The 17,705-nt window shown below is 47.3% G+C and overlaps 1 protein-coding gene across 1 annotated transcript in view; it reads right to left on the reverse strand.

The window, feature by feature from the left end:
• LOC115123372 (rap guanine nucleotide exchange factor 5-like) overlaps positions 1 to 17,705 on the reverse strand; it is a 92,742-nt gene that overhangs the window by 51,535 nt on the left and 23,502 nt on the right. Inside the window, exons 2-8 of the mRNA XM_065020237.1 lie at positions 17,277 to 17,327; positions 11,835 to 11,941; positions 10,499 to 10,620; positions 8,621 to 8,783; positions 5,984 to 6,068; positions 5,808 to 5,856; positions 5,610 to 5,686 (exon numbers count right to left, since the gene is read on the reverse strand). Coding sequence (XP_064876309.1) covers positions 5,610 to 5,686; positions 5,808 to 5,856; positions 5,984 to 6,068; positions 8,621 to 8,783; positions 10,499 to 10,620; positions 11,835 to 11,941; positions 17,277 to 17,327 — 654 coding nt within the window. The remainder of the gene's footprint in view (positions 1 to 5,609; positions 5,687 to 5,807; positions 5,857 to 5,983; positions 6,069 to 8,620; positions 8,784 to 10,498; positions 10,621 to 11,834; positions 11,942 to 17,276; positions 17,328 to 17,705) is intronic.

Consider the following 17,705-nt stretch of genomic DNA (forward strand, 5'->3'; position numbering starts at 1 on the left):
AGTAGATTAGAGAGTAGAGGAGAGTAGATTAGAGAGTAGAGGAGAGGAGAGTGATTAGAGGGGGGTAGTTAGAGGGTAGTTAGAGGGTGGTTAGAGGGGGTAGTTAGAGGGTGGTTAGAGGGGGTAGTCAGAGGGTGGCAGAGGAGGGTAGTTAGAGGGTGATTAGAGGGGGTGGCTAGAGGGGGTGGTTAGAGGGTGGTAGTTAGAGGGTGTTTAGAGGGGTGGTTAGAGGGGGTGGTTAGAAGGGGGTGGATAGAGGGGGTAGTTAGAGGGTGGTAGTTAGAGGATGGTTAGAGGGGGTAGTTAGAGGGGGTAGTTAGAGGGTGGTTAGAGAGGGGTAGTTAGAGGGTGGTTAGAGGGGGTGGTCAGAGGGTGGTTAGAGGGGGTGGTTAGAGGGGGTAGTTAGAGGGTGGTTAGAGGGGGTAGTTAGAGGGTGGTTAGAGGGGGTGGTTAGAGGGGGTAGTTAGAGGGTGATTAGAGGGGGTGGCTAGAGGAGGTGGTTAGAGGGGGTGGTTAGAGGGGGTAGTTAGAGGGTGGTAGTTAGAGGGTGTTTAGAGGGGGTGGTTAGAGGGGGTGGTTAGAAGGGGGTGGATAGAGGGTGGCAGAGGGGGTTAGAGGGGGTGGTTAGAGGGGGGTAGTTAGAGGGTGTTTAGAGGGGGTGGTTAGAGGGGGTGGTTAGAAGGGGGTGGATAGAGGGTGGCAGAGAGGGGTTAGAGGGGGTGGTTAGAGGCTGGTTAGAGGTGGCAGTTAGAGGGTAGTTAGAGGGGGTAGTGAGAGGGTGGTAGTTAGAGGGTAGTTAGAGGGTGGTAGTTAGAGGGCAGTTAGAGGGGGTAGTTAGAGGGTGGTAGTCAGAGGGTGGTTAGAGGGGGTAGCTAGGGGGTAGTTAGAGAGTGGCAGAGGAGGGTAGTTAGAGGGGGTGGCTAGAGGGGGTGGTTAGAGGGGGTAGCTAGGGGTAGTTAGAGGGTGGCAGAGGAGGGTAGTTAGAGGGGGTGGTTAGAGGGGGTAGTTAGAGGGTGATTAGAGGGGGTGGCTAGAGGAGGTGGTTAGAGGGGGTAGTTAGAGGGTGTTTAGAGGGGGTGGTTAGAGGGGGTGGTTAGAAGGGGGTGGATAGAGGGTGGCAGAGGGGGTTAGAGGGGGTGGTTAGAGGGGGTAGTTAGAGGGTGTTTAGAGGGGTGGTTAGAGGGGGTGGTTAGAAGGGGGTGGATAGAGGGTGGCAGAGAGGGGTTAGAGGGGGTGGTTAGAGTCTGGTTAGAGGGGGCAGTTAGAGGGTAGTTAGAGGGGGTAGTGAGAGGGTGGTAGTTAGAGGGTAGTTAGAGGGTGGTAGTTAGAGGGCAGTTAGAGGGGGTAGTTAGAGGGTGGTAGTCAGAGGGTGGTTAGAGGGGGTAGCTAGGGGGTAGTTAGAGGGTGGCAGAGGAGGGTAGTTAGAGGGGGTGGCTAGAGGGGGTGGTTAGAGGGGGTAGCTAGGGGTAGTTAGAGGGTGGCAGAGGAGGGTAGTTAGAGGGGGTGGTTAGAGGGGGTAGTTAGAGGGTGATTAGAGGGGGTGGCTAGAGGAGGAACTTAGAGGGGGTGGTTAGAGGGGGTAGTTAGAGGGTGGTAGTTAGAGGGTGTTTAGAGGGGTGGTTAGAGGGGGTGGTTAGAAGGGGGTGGATAGAGGGTGGCATAGGGGGTTAGAGGGGGTGGTTAGAGGGGGTAGTTAGAGGGTGTTTAGAGGGGGTGGTTAGAGGGGGTGGTTAGAAGGGGGTGGATAGAGGGTGGCAGAGAGGGGTTAGAGGGGGGTGGTTAGAGGCTGGTTAGAGGGGGCAGTTAGAGGGTAGTTAGAGGGGGTAGTGAGAGGGTGGTAGTTAGAGGGTAGTTAGAGGGTGGTAGTTAGAGGGCAGTTAGAGGGGGTAGTTAGAGGGTGGTAGTCAGAGGGTGGTTAGAGGGGGTAGCTAGGGGGTAGTTAGAGGGTGGCAGAGGAGGGTAGTTAGAGGGGGTGGTTAGAGGGGAGTAGCTAGGGGGTAGTTAGAGGGTGGCAGAGGAGGGTAGTTAGAGGGGGTGGCTAGAGGGGGTGGTTAGAGAGGGGGTAGTTAGAGGGTGATTAGAGGGTGATTAGAGGGGGGTGGCTAGAGGAGGTGGTTAGAGGGGGTGGTTAGAGGGGGGTAGTTAGAGGGTGGTAGTTAGAGGGTGTTTAGAGGGGGTGGTTAGAGGGGGTGGTTAGAAGGGGGTGGATAGAGGGTGGCAGAGGGGGTTAGAAGGGGGTAGTTAGAGGGTAGTTAGAGGGGGTAGTTAGAGGCTGGTTAGAGGGGGTGGTTAGAGGGGGCAGTTATAGGGTAGTTAGAGGGTGGTAGTTAGAGGGCAGTTAGAGGGGTAGTTAGAGGGTTGTAGTTAGAGGGTAGTTAGAGGGGGTAGTTAGAGGGTGGTTAGAGGGGGTAGTTAGAGGTTAGGTAGTTTTGGGGATGGAGAGGAGGGTAGTTAGAGGAAGGGTAGTTAGAGAGGGTAGGTTGTATTGGGGTGGAGAGGAGGGTAGTTAGAAGGGGTAGGTTGTATTGGGGATGGAGAGGAGGGTATTTAGAGGAAGGATAGTTAGAGGAGGGCAGTTAGAGCAGGGGTAGTTAGATGGGTAGGTTGTATTGGGGATGGAGAGGAGGGTAGTTAGAAGAAGGATAGTTAGAGGAGGGCAGTTAGAGCAGGGGTAGTTAGATGGGGTAGGTTGTATTGGGCCAGGAGGGTAGAGAGAGGGGGTAGTTAGAGGAGGGCAGTTAGAGCAGGGGTAGTTAGATGGGTAGGTTGTATTGGGGATGGAGAGGAGGGTAGTTAGAGGAAGGATAGTTAGAGGAGGGCAGTTAGAGCAGGGGTAGTTAGATGGGGTAGGTTGTATTGGGGATGGAGAGAAGGGTAGTTAGAGGGGGAAGTTAGAGCAGGGTAGTTAGACAGGTTGGTTGTATTGGGGACAGGAGGGTAGTTAAACGGGTAGGTTGTATTGGGGAGAGGAGGATAGTTAGAGGGGGTAGGTTGTATTGGGGACAGGAGGGTAGCTAGAGGGGGTAGGTTGTATTGGGGAGAGGAGGGCAGTTAGACGGGGTGGGGTGGTCCCTGGGGTGATGGTGGTAGTATGATGGTATCATCAGTAGCTGGCCGTGTGGAATGTTTATTTACATTGGAGTCTACACTGTTTGGATTGAGTGTGAGTGTGAGTGTGTGTGTGTGTGTGTGTGTTGATTGGCTGAGAGCAGGGTACTTCCTGAGAGTGAAACTATCGCTAAGTGCCACCACACACACACACACACACACACACACACACACACACACACACACACACACACACACACACACACAAAATGACCTTCTCGCAAACACCCCTGATAACAACACACACTATCAGACCCACAACCCTTACCCTAACTCTAACCCACAACCCTAACCCTAACTCTAACCCACAACCCTAACCCTAACTCTAACCCACAACCTAACCCTAACTCTAACCCATAACCCACAACCCTAACCCTAACTCTAACCCACAACCCTTACTCTAACCCACAACCCTAACTCTAACCCACAACCCTAAATCTAACCCACAACCAACAACCCTAACTCTAACCCACAATCCTGACTCTAACCAACAACCCTGACTCTAACTCTAACCCACAACCTTAACTCTAACCCACAGCCTTAACTATAACCCACAACCCTAACTATAGCCCACAACTCCAACTCTAACCCACAACCCTAACTCTAACCCACAACCCTAACTATAGCCCACAACTCCAACTCTAACCCACAACCCTAACTCTAACCCACAACCCAAACTCTAACCCACAACCCTAACTCGAAATAACTTAACCCACAACTCCAACTCTAACCCACAACCCTAAATCTAACCCTCAACCCAAACTATAACTAACCCACAACCCTTACTCTAACCCACAACCCTAACTCTAACCCACAAGCCTAACTCTAGCCACAACCCAACTCTAACCCACAACCCTAACTTTAACTAACTCACAACCCTAACTTTAACTAACCCACAACCCTAACTCTAATCCACAACCGTAACCCACAACCCTAACTCTAATCGACAACCCTAACTCTAACCACAACGCAATTCTAACCCACAATCCTAACCCTAACCCACAACCCTAACATTAACTAACCCACAACCCTAACTCTAACCTACAACCCTAACTCTAACCCACAACCCTAACTCTAACCCATAACCCTAACTCTAACCTATAACCCTAACTCTAACTTACAACCCTAACTCTAACCTACAACCCTAACTCTAACTTACAACCCTAACTCTAACCTACAACCCTAACTCTAACTTACAACCCTAACTCTAACCTACAACCCTAACTCTAACCCACAACCCTAACTCTAACCCACAACCCTAACTTTAACTAACCCACAACCCTAACGTTAACTAACCCACAACCCTAACTCTAACCTACAACCCTAACTCTAACTTACAACCCTAACTCTAACCTACAACCCTAACTCTAACTTACAACCCTAACTCTAACCTACAACCCTAACTCTAACCCACAACCCTAACTCTAACCCACAACCCTAACTTTAACTAACCCACAACCCTAACTTTAACTAACCCACAACCCTAACTCTAACCTACAAGCCTAACTCTAACCCACAACCCTATCTTTAACTAACCCACAACCCTAACTTTAACTAACCCACAACCCTAACTCTAACCTACAAGCCAACTCTAACCCACAACCATAACTTTAACTAACCCACAACCCTATCTCTAACCCACAACCCTAACTCTAACCCACAACCCTAACTTTAACTAACCCACACCCCTAACTCTAACCCACAACCCACAACCCTAACTCTAACCCCTCACTCTAACCCACAACCCACAACCCTAACTCTAACCCCTCACTCTAACCCACAAACCTAACTCTAACCCCTCACTCTAACCCACAACCCTAACTCTAACCCCTCACTCTAACCCCTCACTCTAACCCCTCACTCTAACCCCTATCTCTAACCCCTATCTCTAACCCCTCACTCTAACCCCTCACTCTAACCCCTCACTCTAACCCCTATCTCTAACCCCTATCTCTAACCCCTCACTCTAACCCCTCACTCTAACCCCTCACTCTAACCCTAACCCAGGACCCTAAGTCCCCTGTCTCCCTGTCTCCCTAAGTCCCCTGCTCTACTCCCTCTTCCACTCCCCTGTTCTACTCCCTCTTCCTGCTCTACTCCCTCTTCCTTTCCCTGCTCTTCTCCCCTGTTCTACTCCCTCTTCCTGCTCTACTCCCTCTTCCTCTCCCTGCTCTACTCTCTCTTCCTCTCCCTGCTCTACTCCCTCTTCCTCTCCCTGCTCTACTCTCTCTTCCTGCTCTACTCCCTCTTCCTCTCCCTGTTCTACTCTCTCTTCCTCCCTCTTCCTCTCCCTGTTCTACTCTCTCTTCCTGCTCTTCTCCCCTGTTCTACTCCCTCTTCCTGCTCTTCTCCCCTGCTCTACTCTCTCTTCCTCTCCCTGCTCTACTCTCTCTTCCTCTCCCTGCTCTACTCCCTCTTCCTCTCCCTGCTCTACTCCCCTGTTCTACTCTCTCTGCCTCTCCTCTCCTGCGTTAGTGTGTGTATGTGTGTGAATGTCCTACCGTGGTGTTCTCATCGCTGGGTGTGGGTGTCTCCCGGGGGATGGCGTCTGGTGACTCTGGGCCACCCTGCTCTGCCACTACAACCATGTTAGATTGACAGCTGTCAGGACTAAGCCACAACTAAAACAAATATTTTATTTGCTGAAACTAAAAGAAATCTTACAGTGGCACAAACACACAATACAGTAACAAACTCACTGGCTTTGCGAGCCTTGCGGGCGAGAGCAACAGCCAACTCATTCTGCACCTGCGGGGACAGAGCATACACAATCAGTATGGCAGCTCATTCACACACACACACACACACACACACACACACACACACACACACACACACACACACACACACACACACACACACACACACAACTAACCGTGGAGGTGAGCCTATCTAATGCTTTCATCTGGAGAAAGCTGTCCCCACAGACATCTCTGTTTCCCTCTGAGTCCTCCTCATACCTATAACACAAACACACACCATTAGTTTTTTCCAGTCTTCTCTTCATGTCTTTACTGGTCTCAACGGTTCTCTACAGTGTCTACTGGTCTCTACTGCTCTCTACTGGTCTTTACTGGTCTCTACTGGTCTCTACTGCTCTCTACTGGTCTCTACTGCTCTCTACTGGTCTTTACTGGTCTCTACTGCTCTCTACTGGTCTCTACTGCTCTCTACTGGTCTTTACTGGTCTCTACTGGTCTCTACTGGTCTTTACTGGTCTCTACTGGTCTTTACTGGTCTCTACTGCTCTCTACTGGTCTTTACTGGTCTCTACTGCTCTCTACTGGTCTCTACTGCTCTCTACTGGTCTTTACTGGTCTCTACTGCTCTCTACTCGTCTCTACTGCTCTCTACTGGTCTTTACTGGTCTTTACTGCTCTCTACTGGTCTTTACTGGTCTCTACTGCTCTCTACTGGTCTCTACTGCTCTCTACTGGTCTCTACTGGTCTTTACTGGTCTCTACTGGTCTCTACTGCTCTCTACTGGTCTCTACTGGTCTCTACTGCTCTCTACTGGTCTTTACTGGTCTCTACTGGTCTTTACTGGTCTCTACTGCTCTCTACTGGTCTCTACTGCTCTCTACTGGTCTCTACTGCTCTCTACTGGTCTTTACTGGTCTCTACTGCTCTCTACTGGTCTCTACTGCTCTCTACTGGTCTCTACTGCTCTCTACTGGTCTTTACTGGTCTTTACTGGTCTCTACTGGTCTTTACTGGTCTTTACTGGTCTCTACTGCTCTCTACTGGTCTTTACTGGTCTTTACTGGTCTCTACTGGTCTCTACTGCTCTCTACTGGTCTTTACTGGTCTATACTGGTCTTTACTGGTCTCTGCTGCTCTCTACTGGTCTTTACTGGTCACTCTACTGGATATCTCTACTGCTTGTCTTTTTGTCTTCCTAAAACAGGAAACAGCACCTAGTTCTCCCTCTTCTCTCTTTCCTCCTCTTTCTCTTTCTCCCTCCCTCACACACACACACACACACACACACACACACACACACACACACACACACACACACACACACACACACACACACACACACACACACACACACACACACACACACACACACACACACACACACACACACACACACACACACACACACACCTTCCCAGTTCCCAGGCTAATTTGTATATCATTTGAATTTTATCTGTGGTTTCAGTGCAATGATTGCAGAGGAGGAAGTGTGTATGTGTGTATCTGTGTGTGTGATCTGATAAACCATGATGGATGCAGTAGCAGGACAGGTAGTGATAGCATCACACTCTCTCTCTCTTTTCCTCCCTCCATCCCTCCCTCCCACAATTTCTACTTCCTGACTACACAGAAGAGGACAAGGCTAGTGGAGGAGAGAAAGGGGGGGAGGAAGGGGGAGGGGAGGAAGGGGAGGAGAGGATGGGGGAGGAGAGGAAGGGGGAGGGGAAGAGAGGAAGGGGGAAGAGAGGAAGAAAAGGGGAGGAGAGGAAGGGGAGGACGGGGAGGAGGAGAGGAAGGGGGAGGGGAGGAATGGGAGGAGAGGATGGGGAGGAGAGGAAGGGGAGGGGAGGAGAGGAAGGGGGAGGAGAGGAGAGGAAGGAGAGGAAGGGGGAGGAGGAGAGGAGAGGAAGGTGAGGAAGGTGGAGGAGAGGAGAGGAAGGGGGAGGAGAGGAAGGGGAGGATGGGGAGGAGAGAGAGGAGAGGAAGGTGGAGGAAGGTGGAGGAGAGGAGAGAGGAAGGGGAGGACAGGGGAGGAGGAGAGGAAGGTGGAGGAGAGGGAGAGGAAGGGGGAGGAGAGGAAGGGGAGGATGGGGGAGGAGAGGAAGGAGAGGAAGGGGAGGGAGAGGATGGGGGAGGACGTGGGAGGAGAGGGAGAGGAGAGGAGAGGAAGGGGGAGGGGAGGAGGAGAAGGGGGGCCTAGGGATCTATCTCTCCTCCTCTGTCTTTGTCCCTTCCTCTTCTCTCTCGTCAGAAGTGATCAACTCTCTCTCTTTCTCTCTGTCCCCTCTTTCTCCCGTTCTCTCTCTTCTCCCCCTCTTTTCTTACTCTTTCTCCTCCCCCTCTCTCTCTCCTCTCCCCCATTCTGTCCTCTCTCCTCTCTCTAAGTGACAGATTGAGTTCAGTAGCAGGCTCAGTTGGAATGCCACACAGACCAGTTAGAATTCTATCGGAGGGAACAGGAATTCTGCGTGACACTCAGAACACCGGTGTGCTCCCTCAACACGCTCCCAGCTCCCGCTATGAGAGTCTATTAGACAGTGTGTTTGTGTTTGTGTTTGTGTGTGTGTTTGTGTGTTTGTGAGTGTGTGTCAATGCCAGACTAAGGGATTAACAGTATGTGGAGAGATTAGAGATGAATCTTGTCAGTTGGAACACGGATTCAGTTGGAACACGGATGTTCGTGTGTGTGTGTGTGTGTCTGTGTGTGTGTGTGTGTGTGTGTGTGTGTGTGTCTGTGTTCATGTGTGATGGTCATGTAAGACCCAGGCAACACTGGGTCACGTTCACACACAAACACACACACAATTACCCAGTTCTGAACTGGACGTAGGGGACAAGCTGTAGGAGGAGCCTAACAGCCTCTGGCCACGCCTCCTTCTCCAGGCCGCAGAACTCGCAGGCTGCAGACTCACACTCCTCAAAGCTGAACTGGTAGTAGGAGTTAGAGTCCCCAAACACCACGCGCTGGTCCACTGAAACACACACATATAGATAGATAGACTGGTCCACTGAAACACACACACACACACACACACACACACACACACACACACACACACACACACACACACACACACACACATATATAGATAGACTGGTCCACTGAAACACACACACACATATAGATAGACTGGTCTCCTGAAACACACACACACACACACACACACACACACACACACACACACACACACACACACACACACACATATAGACTCTGATGACATGGCAAGGTAAAACAGTCAGGCAGCTGAATCTGGGACGGCGAACATTACGTACTGTATAAGAATGTGTGTGTGTGTGTGTGTGTGTGCTTGTGTGTGTGTGCTTGTGTGTGTGTGTGTTTCAGTGGACCAGTCTATCTATATGTGTGTGTGTGTGTGTGTGTGTGTGTGTGTGTGTGTGCGTGTGTGTGTGTGTGTGTGTGTGTGTGTGTGTGTGTGTGTGTGTTTCAGTGGACCAGTCTATCTATATATGTGTGTGTGTGTGTGTGTGTGTGTTTCAGTGGACCAGTCTATCTATATATGTGTGTGTGTGTGTGTGTGTGTGTGTGTGTGTGTGTGTGTGAGTGCGTGCGTGCGTGCGTGCGTGAGGGGAGAACGACTGCCCCCTATGATTGAAGCCACAGAGGTTCAAGGCCAACCGAGGTACTGCAGGCAATGTTAGCAGAAAACACGATAGGATAGGATCCCCCATTATAGTGAATAGAAAAATAGCAATCTTATCTTAAACCCATAACCATGTGTGAGGTGTATACTTTTGATTCAAAGTAGATTTATTTAAGACTACACTTGGACCCTGATTTAGCCCACTGCAGTAAAAGGTTAACCAATTTAATTTGGCTTCAATACGCTATTGAGTCTTAGTAATGAATGGTGTCACGTGATCGATGGCTTTGTCCATTCATATATACAGTCACTGGCGTAGCTAACCCCTTCCCCCCAACCCCCAGAGGTGTTCCCCCCAACCCCCAGAGGTGTTCAACCCCCAGAGGTGTTCCCCCAACCCCCAGAGGTGGACCCCCCAGATAGCAGATGAACCATAAGCCATTAATTTGACTTTTTTTGAAATACAGGAAATTAGCTTAAAATCTGCACAATTTTCACTCAGCGCATTGCAAAATGTGTAGAATAGCAGAACATGAGCTCAGGGATTCTTGAATGTCGGGACAATCCTTGTTCGGCAAGGAAAACTTTTTTTTTTATAGCTGAACATGTTGATTTTGTTGCCTTATTTGAGCTTATTTGAATTTACATTTAGGGTAAATTTATCAGGAATGTTCTAAATACAGTATTATTCATTTCAATGTTGGCGCTGTGCCTGGACATGTCCAAAGGATCCACAATTCAAACTCTGCAACAACGTAAAAAAATCACATTTGTTTCCTGAAAAACAACAACATGTTGTTTTACATGCTGTGATAGCTGACACCTTGGTCGATCAAAATACACATTTAAAAAATGTGTTAATATTAAAACGAATATTTGTGGGGAAAAAGTTGAGATTGTCTCATCTTTCAAGAATCCCTGAGCTCTAAAAACAGCAACATTTTCTCTCAGCCTTATGGCAAATTGTGTAAAATAGCATGAGATTAGCTACAAAACGGCAAATGTTTCTGTCTGCCCCAGGCCAAAAATATATCATTCCCATCCCTGCAAGAAACAGCCCTACGTCACCGGCGTGTACTCACCAGACAGCAGGATGCCCAGCTCCAGTAAGACCTGCCAGACACGCACGGCCATGCTCCGACAGCGCACGTACACACACTGCTCACACAGCCACTGAACCAGGTCTACACCCACGTAGCTACGCCTGGAAACACACAGCATCAATACACACACACATGAACACACACATGAACACACACATCGATGTGTCCCTTAGATGGCAATTAGTGTTCAGCAGGGCCCTCTGTTGGAATGGATCACTCAGCAATGGATGCAGTATGTCACCATGGCAACGTCAGGTTAAAATAAACTTCTATATTTTTCCCATAACCGTGCCAATCCGAACCGTACTGTGCTGGCTTTAAGATTTTCCTTTCAGAATTGTCAGCATGGTTCCAGGCTTCCAGCAACTGTGAAGTGAACTCAAGCACTCGAGTATAGAGCGTTGCCATGGTGACACCCAGAACCTGCACTAGGCTACAACGGCGGGCAGATATTTTCAGTTTTAGAACTAGACATAATTCAACGGCAACAACAACACACACACACACACACACTCATAGAGGGGATTGGATTAAGCTGGCCCGGGTTGAACCGGCTCACGTGACCGGGCGAAGCCAGTGAGGGAAGAGTGCCTTTCTCAGATGGAAAGTCATCTGCGCCGCTCTGTCATGTTGTCAACAGGGCAACATGGCGCATCGTTTAGAAATATACAACATGTGTTTTCTATAAAATACATCTTCGATATTCATTGGAAATGCAGATGAAGCATTTTTATCAAAAGCAATCACTTTTGCATGTGAACACACAGAATCCTACTCATTACTCCACGTGCTTAGTCCACGTGCTTAGTCTATGTGCTTAGTCTATGTGCTTAGTCTATGTGCTTAGTCTATGTGCTTAGTCTATGTGCTTAGTCTATGTGCTTAGTCTATGTGCTTAGTCTACGTGCTTAGTCTACGTGCTTAGTCTACGTGCTTAGTCTACGTGCTTAGTCTATGTGCTTAGTCTATGTGATTAGTCTATGTGCTTAGTCTATGTGCTTAGTCTATGTGATTAGTCTATGTGCTTAGTCTATGTGCTTAGTCTATGTGATTAGTCTATGCCACTTTTGTTTTGAGCCGACCTTGCAGTCGGCCCGAATGGGGCACCCGGCTCACGTCTGGGAGGCAAACCGGTTCCAAAACTAATGCAATTTACTTATCACCCGGTGCAAAATCCGCCAGCTTAATCAAACCTCCTTATAAACTCTCTCTCTCGCTTTCTCTCGCTCTCTCTCTCGCTCTCTCTCTCTCTCTCTCTCTCTCTCGCTCTCTCTCAGATTTACACACAAAGTTAACAAAAACACACAAGAGTTACCTTATGATCCTGGCGAGGTGAATCTTGTCTTTAGCAGGGTAGGGCCCATTAGATAGGAAAGCATTTCTCACCGCACGCCCTGCACAGGGGAAACTCTGGGAGCAGGACTGACACAAACACCAGTCAAATAAGATATAAACTCAGCAAAAAATAGAAAAGACCCTTTTTCAGGACCCTGTATCTCAAAGATAATTTGAAAAATCCAAATAACTTACAGACAGTTGGCAATTAAGGTTACAGTTATGACAACTTACGACACTAAAGAGGCCTTTCTACTGAGTCTGAAAAACACCAAAAGAAAGATGCCCAGGGTCCCTATTCATCCGCGTGAACGTGCCTTAGGCATGCTGCAAGGAGGCATGAGGACTGCAGACGTGGCCAGGGCATCCTCGCAGTGGGAGACCACGTGTAACAACACCTGCACAGGAATGGTACATCCGAACATCACACCTGCGGGACAGGTACAGGATGGCAACAACAACTGCCCGAGTTACACCAGGAACGCACAATCCCTCCATCAGTGCTCAGTCTGTTTGCAATAGGCTGAGAGAGGCTGGACTGAGGGCTTGTAGGCCTGTTGTAAGGCAGGCCCTCACCAGACATCACCGGCAACAACGTCGCCCATGGGCACAAACCCACCGTCGCTGGACCAGACAGGGCTGGCAAAAAGTGCTCTTCACTGACGAGTCACGGTTTTGTCTCACCAGGGGTGATGGGTTGGATTCGAGTTTATCATCGAAGGAATGAGCGTTACACCGAGGCCTGTACTCTGGAGCGGGATCGATTTGGAGGTGGAGGGTCTGTCATGGTCTGGGGCGGTGTGTCACAGCATCATCGGACTGAGCTTGTTGTCATTGCAGGCAAACTCAACGCTGTGCGTTACAGGGAAGACATCCTCCTCCCTCATGTGGTACCCTTCCTGCAGGCTCATCCTGACATGACCCTCCAGCATGACAATGCCACCAGCCATACTGCTCGATCTGTGCGTGATTTCCTGCAAGACAGGAATGTCAGTGTTCTGCCATGGCCAGCGAACTGTTGCCACAAAGTTGGAAGCACAGAATTGTCTAGAATGTTATTGTATGCTATCTGCTGTCGGGCAGGTAGCGGGGTTTGTCATCTGCCAAACCCAGATTTGTCCTTCTGACTGCCAGTTGGTGAAGCGTAATTAATCACTCCAGAGAAGGCGTTTCCACTGCCCCAGAGTCCAATGGCGGCAAGCTTTACACCACTCCAGTCGACGCATGGCATTGCGCATGGTGATCTTAGGCTCGTGTGCGGCTGCTCGGGCATGGAAACCCATCTCATGAAGCTCCCGACAAACAGTTCTTGTTCTGACGTTGCTTCCTGAGACAGTTTGGAACTCAGTAGTGAGTGTTGTAACCAAGGACAGGTGATTTTGGAACTCAGTAGTGAGTGTTGTAACCAAGGACAGGTGATTTTGGAACTCAGTAGTGAGTGTTGTAACCAAGGACAGATGATTTTGGAACTCAGTAGTGAGTGTTGTAACCAAGGACAGATGATTTTGGAACTCAGTAGTGAGTGTTGTAACCAAGGACAGATGATTTTGGAACTCAGTAGTGAGTGTTGTAACCAAGGACAGGTGATTTTGGAACTCAGTAGTGAGTGTTGTAACCAAGGACTGGTGATTTTGGAACTCAGTAGTGAGTGTTGTAACCAAGGACAGGTGATTTTTACGGGCTATGCGGGTCAGCACTTGGTGGTCCCGTTCTGTGAGCTTGTGTGGCCTACCACTTTGCGGCCGAGCCGTTGTTGCTCCTAGACGTTTCCACTTCACAAAAACAGCCCTTACAGTTGACCAGGGCAGCTCTAGCAGGGAAGAAATTTGACAAACTGACTTGTTGGAAAGGTGGCATCTTATGACAGTACCATGTTGAAAGTCACTGAGCTCTTCAGTTAGGCCATTCTACTGCCAATGTGTGTCTATGGAGATTGCATGGCTGTGTGCTCGATTTGATAAACCTGTCAGCAACGGGTGTGGCTGAAGTAACCAAATCACTCATTTGAAGGGGTGTCCACACACTTGCAGTACATACAGTGGGGCAAAAAAGTATTTAGTCAGCCATCAATTGTGCAAGTTCTACCACTTAAAAAGATGAGAGAGGCCTGTAATTTTCATAATAGGTACACTTCAACTATGACAGACAAAATTAGAAAAAAAAATCCAGAAAATCACATTGTAGGATTTTTAATGAATTTATTTGCAAATTATGGTGGAAAATAAGTATTTGGTCACCTACAAACATGCAAGATTTCTGGCTCTCACAGACCTGTAACTTCTTCTTTAAGAGGCTCCTCTGTCCTCCACTCGTTACCTGTATTAATGGCACCTGTTTAAATATATGTAAATATGTACCTGACTAAATACTTTTTTGCCCCACTGTATATACAGTTGAAGTCGGAGGTTTACATACACTTAGGTGGAGTCATTAAAACTCGTTTTTCAACCACTCCACAAATGTCTTGTTAACAAACTATAGTTGTGGCAAGTCGGTTAGGACATCTACTTTGTGCATGACACAAGTCATTTTTCCAACGATTATTTCACTTATAATTCACTGTATCACAATGCCAGTGGGTCAGAAGTTAACATACACTAAGTTGAGTGTGCCTTGAAACAGCTTGGAAAATTCCCGAAAATTATGTCATGGCTTTAGAAGCTTCTGATTGGCTACTTGACATCATTTGAGTCAATTGGAGGGCCTACCTTCAAACTCAGTGCCTCTTTGCTTGACATCATGGGAAAATCAAAAGAAATCAGCCAAGATCTCAGAAAGTCTGGTTCATCCTTGGGAGTAATTTCCAAACGCCTGAAGGTACCACATTCATCTGTACAAACAATAATACGCAAGTATTAACACCATGGGACCACACAGCCATCATACCACTCAGGAAGGAGATGCATTCTGTCTCCTAGAGATGAACGTACTTTGGTGCGAAAATTTCAAATCAATCCCAGAACAACAGCATAGGACCTTGTGAAGATGCTGGAGGAAACAGGTACAAAAGTATCTATATCCACAGTAAAACGAGTCTTATATCAACAAAACCTGAAAGGCCGCTCAGCAAGGAAGAAGCCACTGCTCCAAAACCGCCATAAAAAGCCAGACTATGGTTTGCAATTGTATATGGGGACAAAGGTTGTACATTTTGGAGAAATGTCCTCTGGTCTGATGAAACAGAAATAGAACTGTTTGGCCATAACGACCATCGTTATGTTTGGAGGAAAAAGGGTGATGCTTGCAAGCCAAAGAACACCATCCCAACCGTGAAGCACGGGGTGGCAGCATCATGTTGTGGGGGTGCTTTGCTGCAGGAGGTGCTGGTGCACTTCACAAAATAGATGGAATCACGAGGCAAGAAAATGATGTGAATATACTGTAGCAACATCTCAAGACATCAGTCAGGAAGTTAACGATTGGTCACAAATGGGTCTTTTAAATGAACAGTGACCCCAAGCATACTTCCAAAGTTGTGGCAAAATGGACAACAAAGTCAGGTTTTGGAGTGGCCATCACAAAGCCCTGACCTCAATCCTATAGACCATTTGTGGGCAGAACTGAAAAAGCGTAGGCGAGCAAGAAGGCCTACAAACCTGACTCAGTTACACCAGCTCTGTCAGGAGGGATGGGCCAGAATTCACCCAACTTATTGCGGGAAGCTTGTGGAAGGCTACCAGAGACGTTTGACCCAAGTTAAACAATTTAAAGGCAATGCTGCCAAATACTAATTGAGTGTATGTAAACTTCTGACCCACTGGGAATATGATCAAAATAAATAAAAGCTGAAATAAATCATTCTCTCTACTATTATTCAGACATTTCACATTCTTAAAATAAAGTGGTGGTCCTAACTGACCTAAGACAGGGAATTTTTACTAGGATTAAATGTCAGGAATTGTGAAAAACTGAGTTTAAATGTATTTGGCTGAGGTGTATGTACACTTCCGACTTCAACTGTATATAGTGTGTATATCTTTTAGCAGACGTGTTTGTGTGTGTGTGTGTGTGTGTGTGTGTGTGTGTGTGTGTGTGTAGTTGACACTAAGATAACTGTGATGTCAGTGTAACTGTTGATATTGAAACACAACAGAACATTGAGATGAAACTATGATGTCGCCATGGTAACTTTGGTCAAGTACTAGCTCTATATTTAAGCAATAAGGCCACAGGGAGGGGTGTGGTATATGGCCAATATACCACAGCTAAGAGCTGCTCTTAGGCACGACGCAACGCAAACCCTTAGCCGTGGTATGTTGGCCGTATATCACAAACCCCAGAGGTGCCTTACTGCTATTTTAAACTGGTTACCAAAGTAGTTAGAGCAATTTTGTCATACCCGTGGTATACGGCCTGATATACCACAGCTGTCAGCCAATCAACATTCAGGGCTACAGTTTAAAATGTCGAATAGCCTACTTCCAAATACTTTAACTGAATCAAGAGCATCAAAATGTAATGTTTTTACATCATGTACGTATTTGACCAATATGTACAGTGCATTCGGAAAGTATTCAGACCCCTTACCCTTTACCACATTTTGTTACGTTACAGCCTTATTCTAAAATTGATTTTTTTTAAATCCTCATCGATTTACACACAATACCCCATCATGACAAAGTGAAAAATAATACCTTTTTCTAATAGACTCGAAATTTAGCTCAGGTACATCCTGTTTCCATTGATCAGCCTTGAGACGTTTCTACATCTTGATTGGAGTCCATCTGTGGTGAATTCAATTGTTTGGACATGATTTGGAAAGGCACACACCTGTCTATATAAGGTCCCACAGTTGACAGTGCATGTCAGAGCAAAAACCAAGCCATGAGGTTGAAGGAATTGTCCGTAGAGCTCCAAGACAGGATTGTGTCGAGGCACAGATCTGGGTAAAGGTACCAAAAAATGTTTTTGCAGCATTGACGGTCCCCAAGAACACAGTGGCCTCCATCAACCTTAAATGGAAGAAGTTTGGAACCACTAAGACTCTTCCTAGAGTTGGCCACCCGGCCAAACTGAGCAGGGCCTTGGTCAGGGAGGTGACTAAGAACCCAGTGGTCACTCGGACAGAGATCCAGAGTTCTTTAACAAAGTGCTGAGTAGAGGATCTGAATACTTATGTAAATGTGATATTTCCATTGTTTATTTTTTTATACATTTGCAAAAATTCCTTAAAAAAACAGTTTTTAGTTTTGTCATTATGGGGTATTATGTGTAGATTGATGAGGGGGAAAAAACATTTAATCCATTTTAGTACAAGGCTGTAATGTAACAAAATGTGGAAAAAGTCAAGGGGCCTGAATATTTTCCAAATGCACTGTATATGAGTATGATGTCAAGCTACCTCTGTTTGATGAAAAAAAAAACATGATTTATTTGACGACCTGACATCACCTATGGACGTGAGTGTGTGTTGTGTGTTTACCTTGTGAACAGTAGGGCTTGTGCTGGGTCCTGGGATGGTATCAGGTGACTGCTGCCAAGACAAAATCAGAACACACAGTCAGAACACAGTATTAACACACACACACTAAGTGTGGGCAAGGCTATTCTAATTACCAAATGGACGTTACTATTCGATTACTTGGAAGAGTATGAATTAGACTCATTTCAGGAAACTAGGCGCGTCACTACTTCACAGGGGAGCCGTTTGAACGTAAACCTTTTTTTTTAATATAAAAAATCATTTTTTTTGCCAGAAATGGAACATGTGAGTTTTCATGTGCCTTAATAACAAACTTGTATGACATCTGTAAATACGAATACAATTGTTAAGTTACCAGCCTAGTTGGTTTATCCATGGAAAAATGCAGTAACCTTCCCGTTAGTCATGATTGGCTGAGATAATGAGTGG

Source organism: Oncorhynchus nerka, linkage group LG7 (assembly GCF_034236695.1).
Source record: "Oncorhynchus nerka isolate Pitt River linkage group LG7, Oner_Uvic_2.0, whole genome shotgun sequence".
NCBI classification, from domain to species: domain Eukaryota; kingdom Metazoa; phylum Chordata; class Actinopteri; order Salmoniformes; family Salmonidae; genus Oncorhynchus; species Oncorhynchus nerka.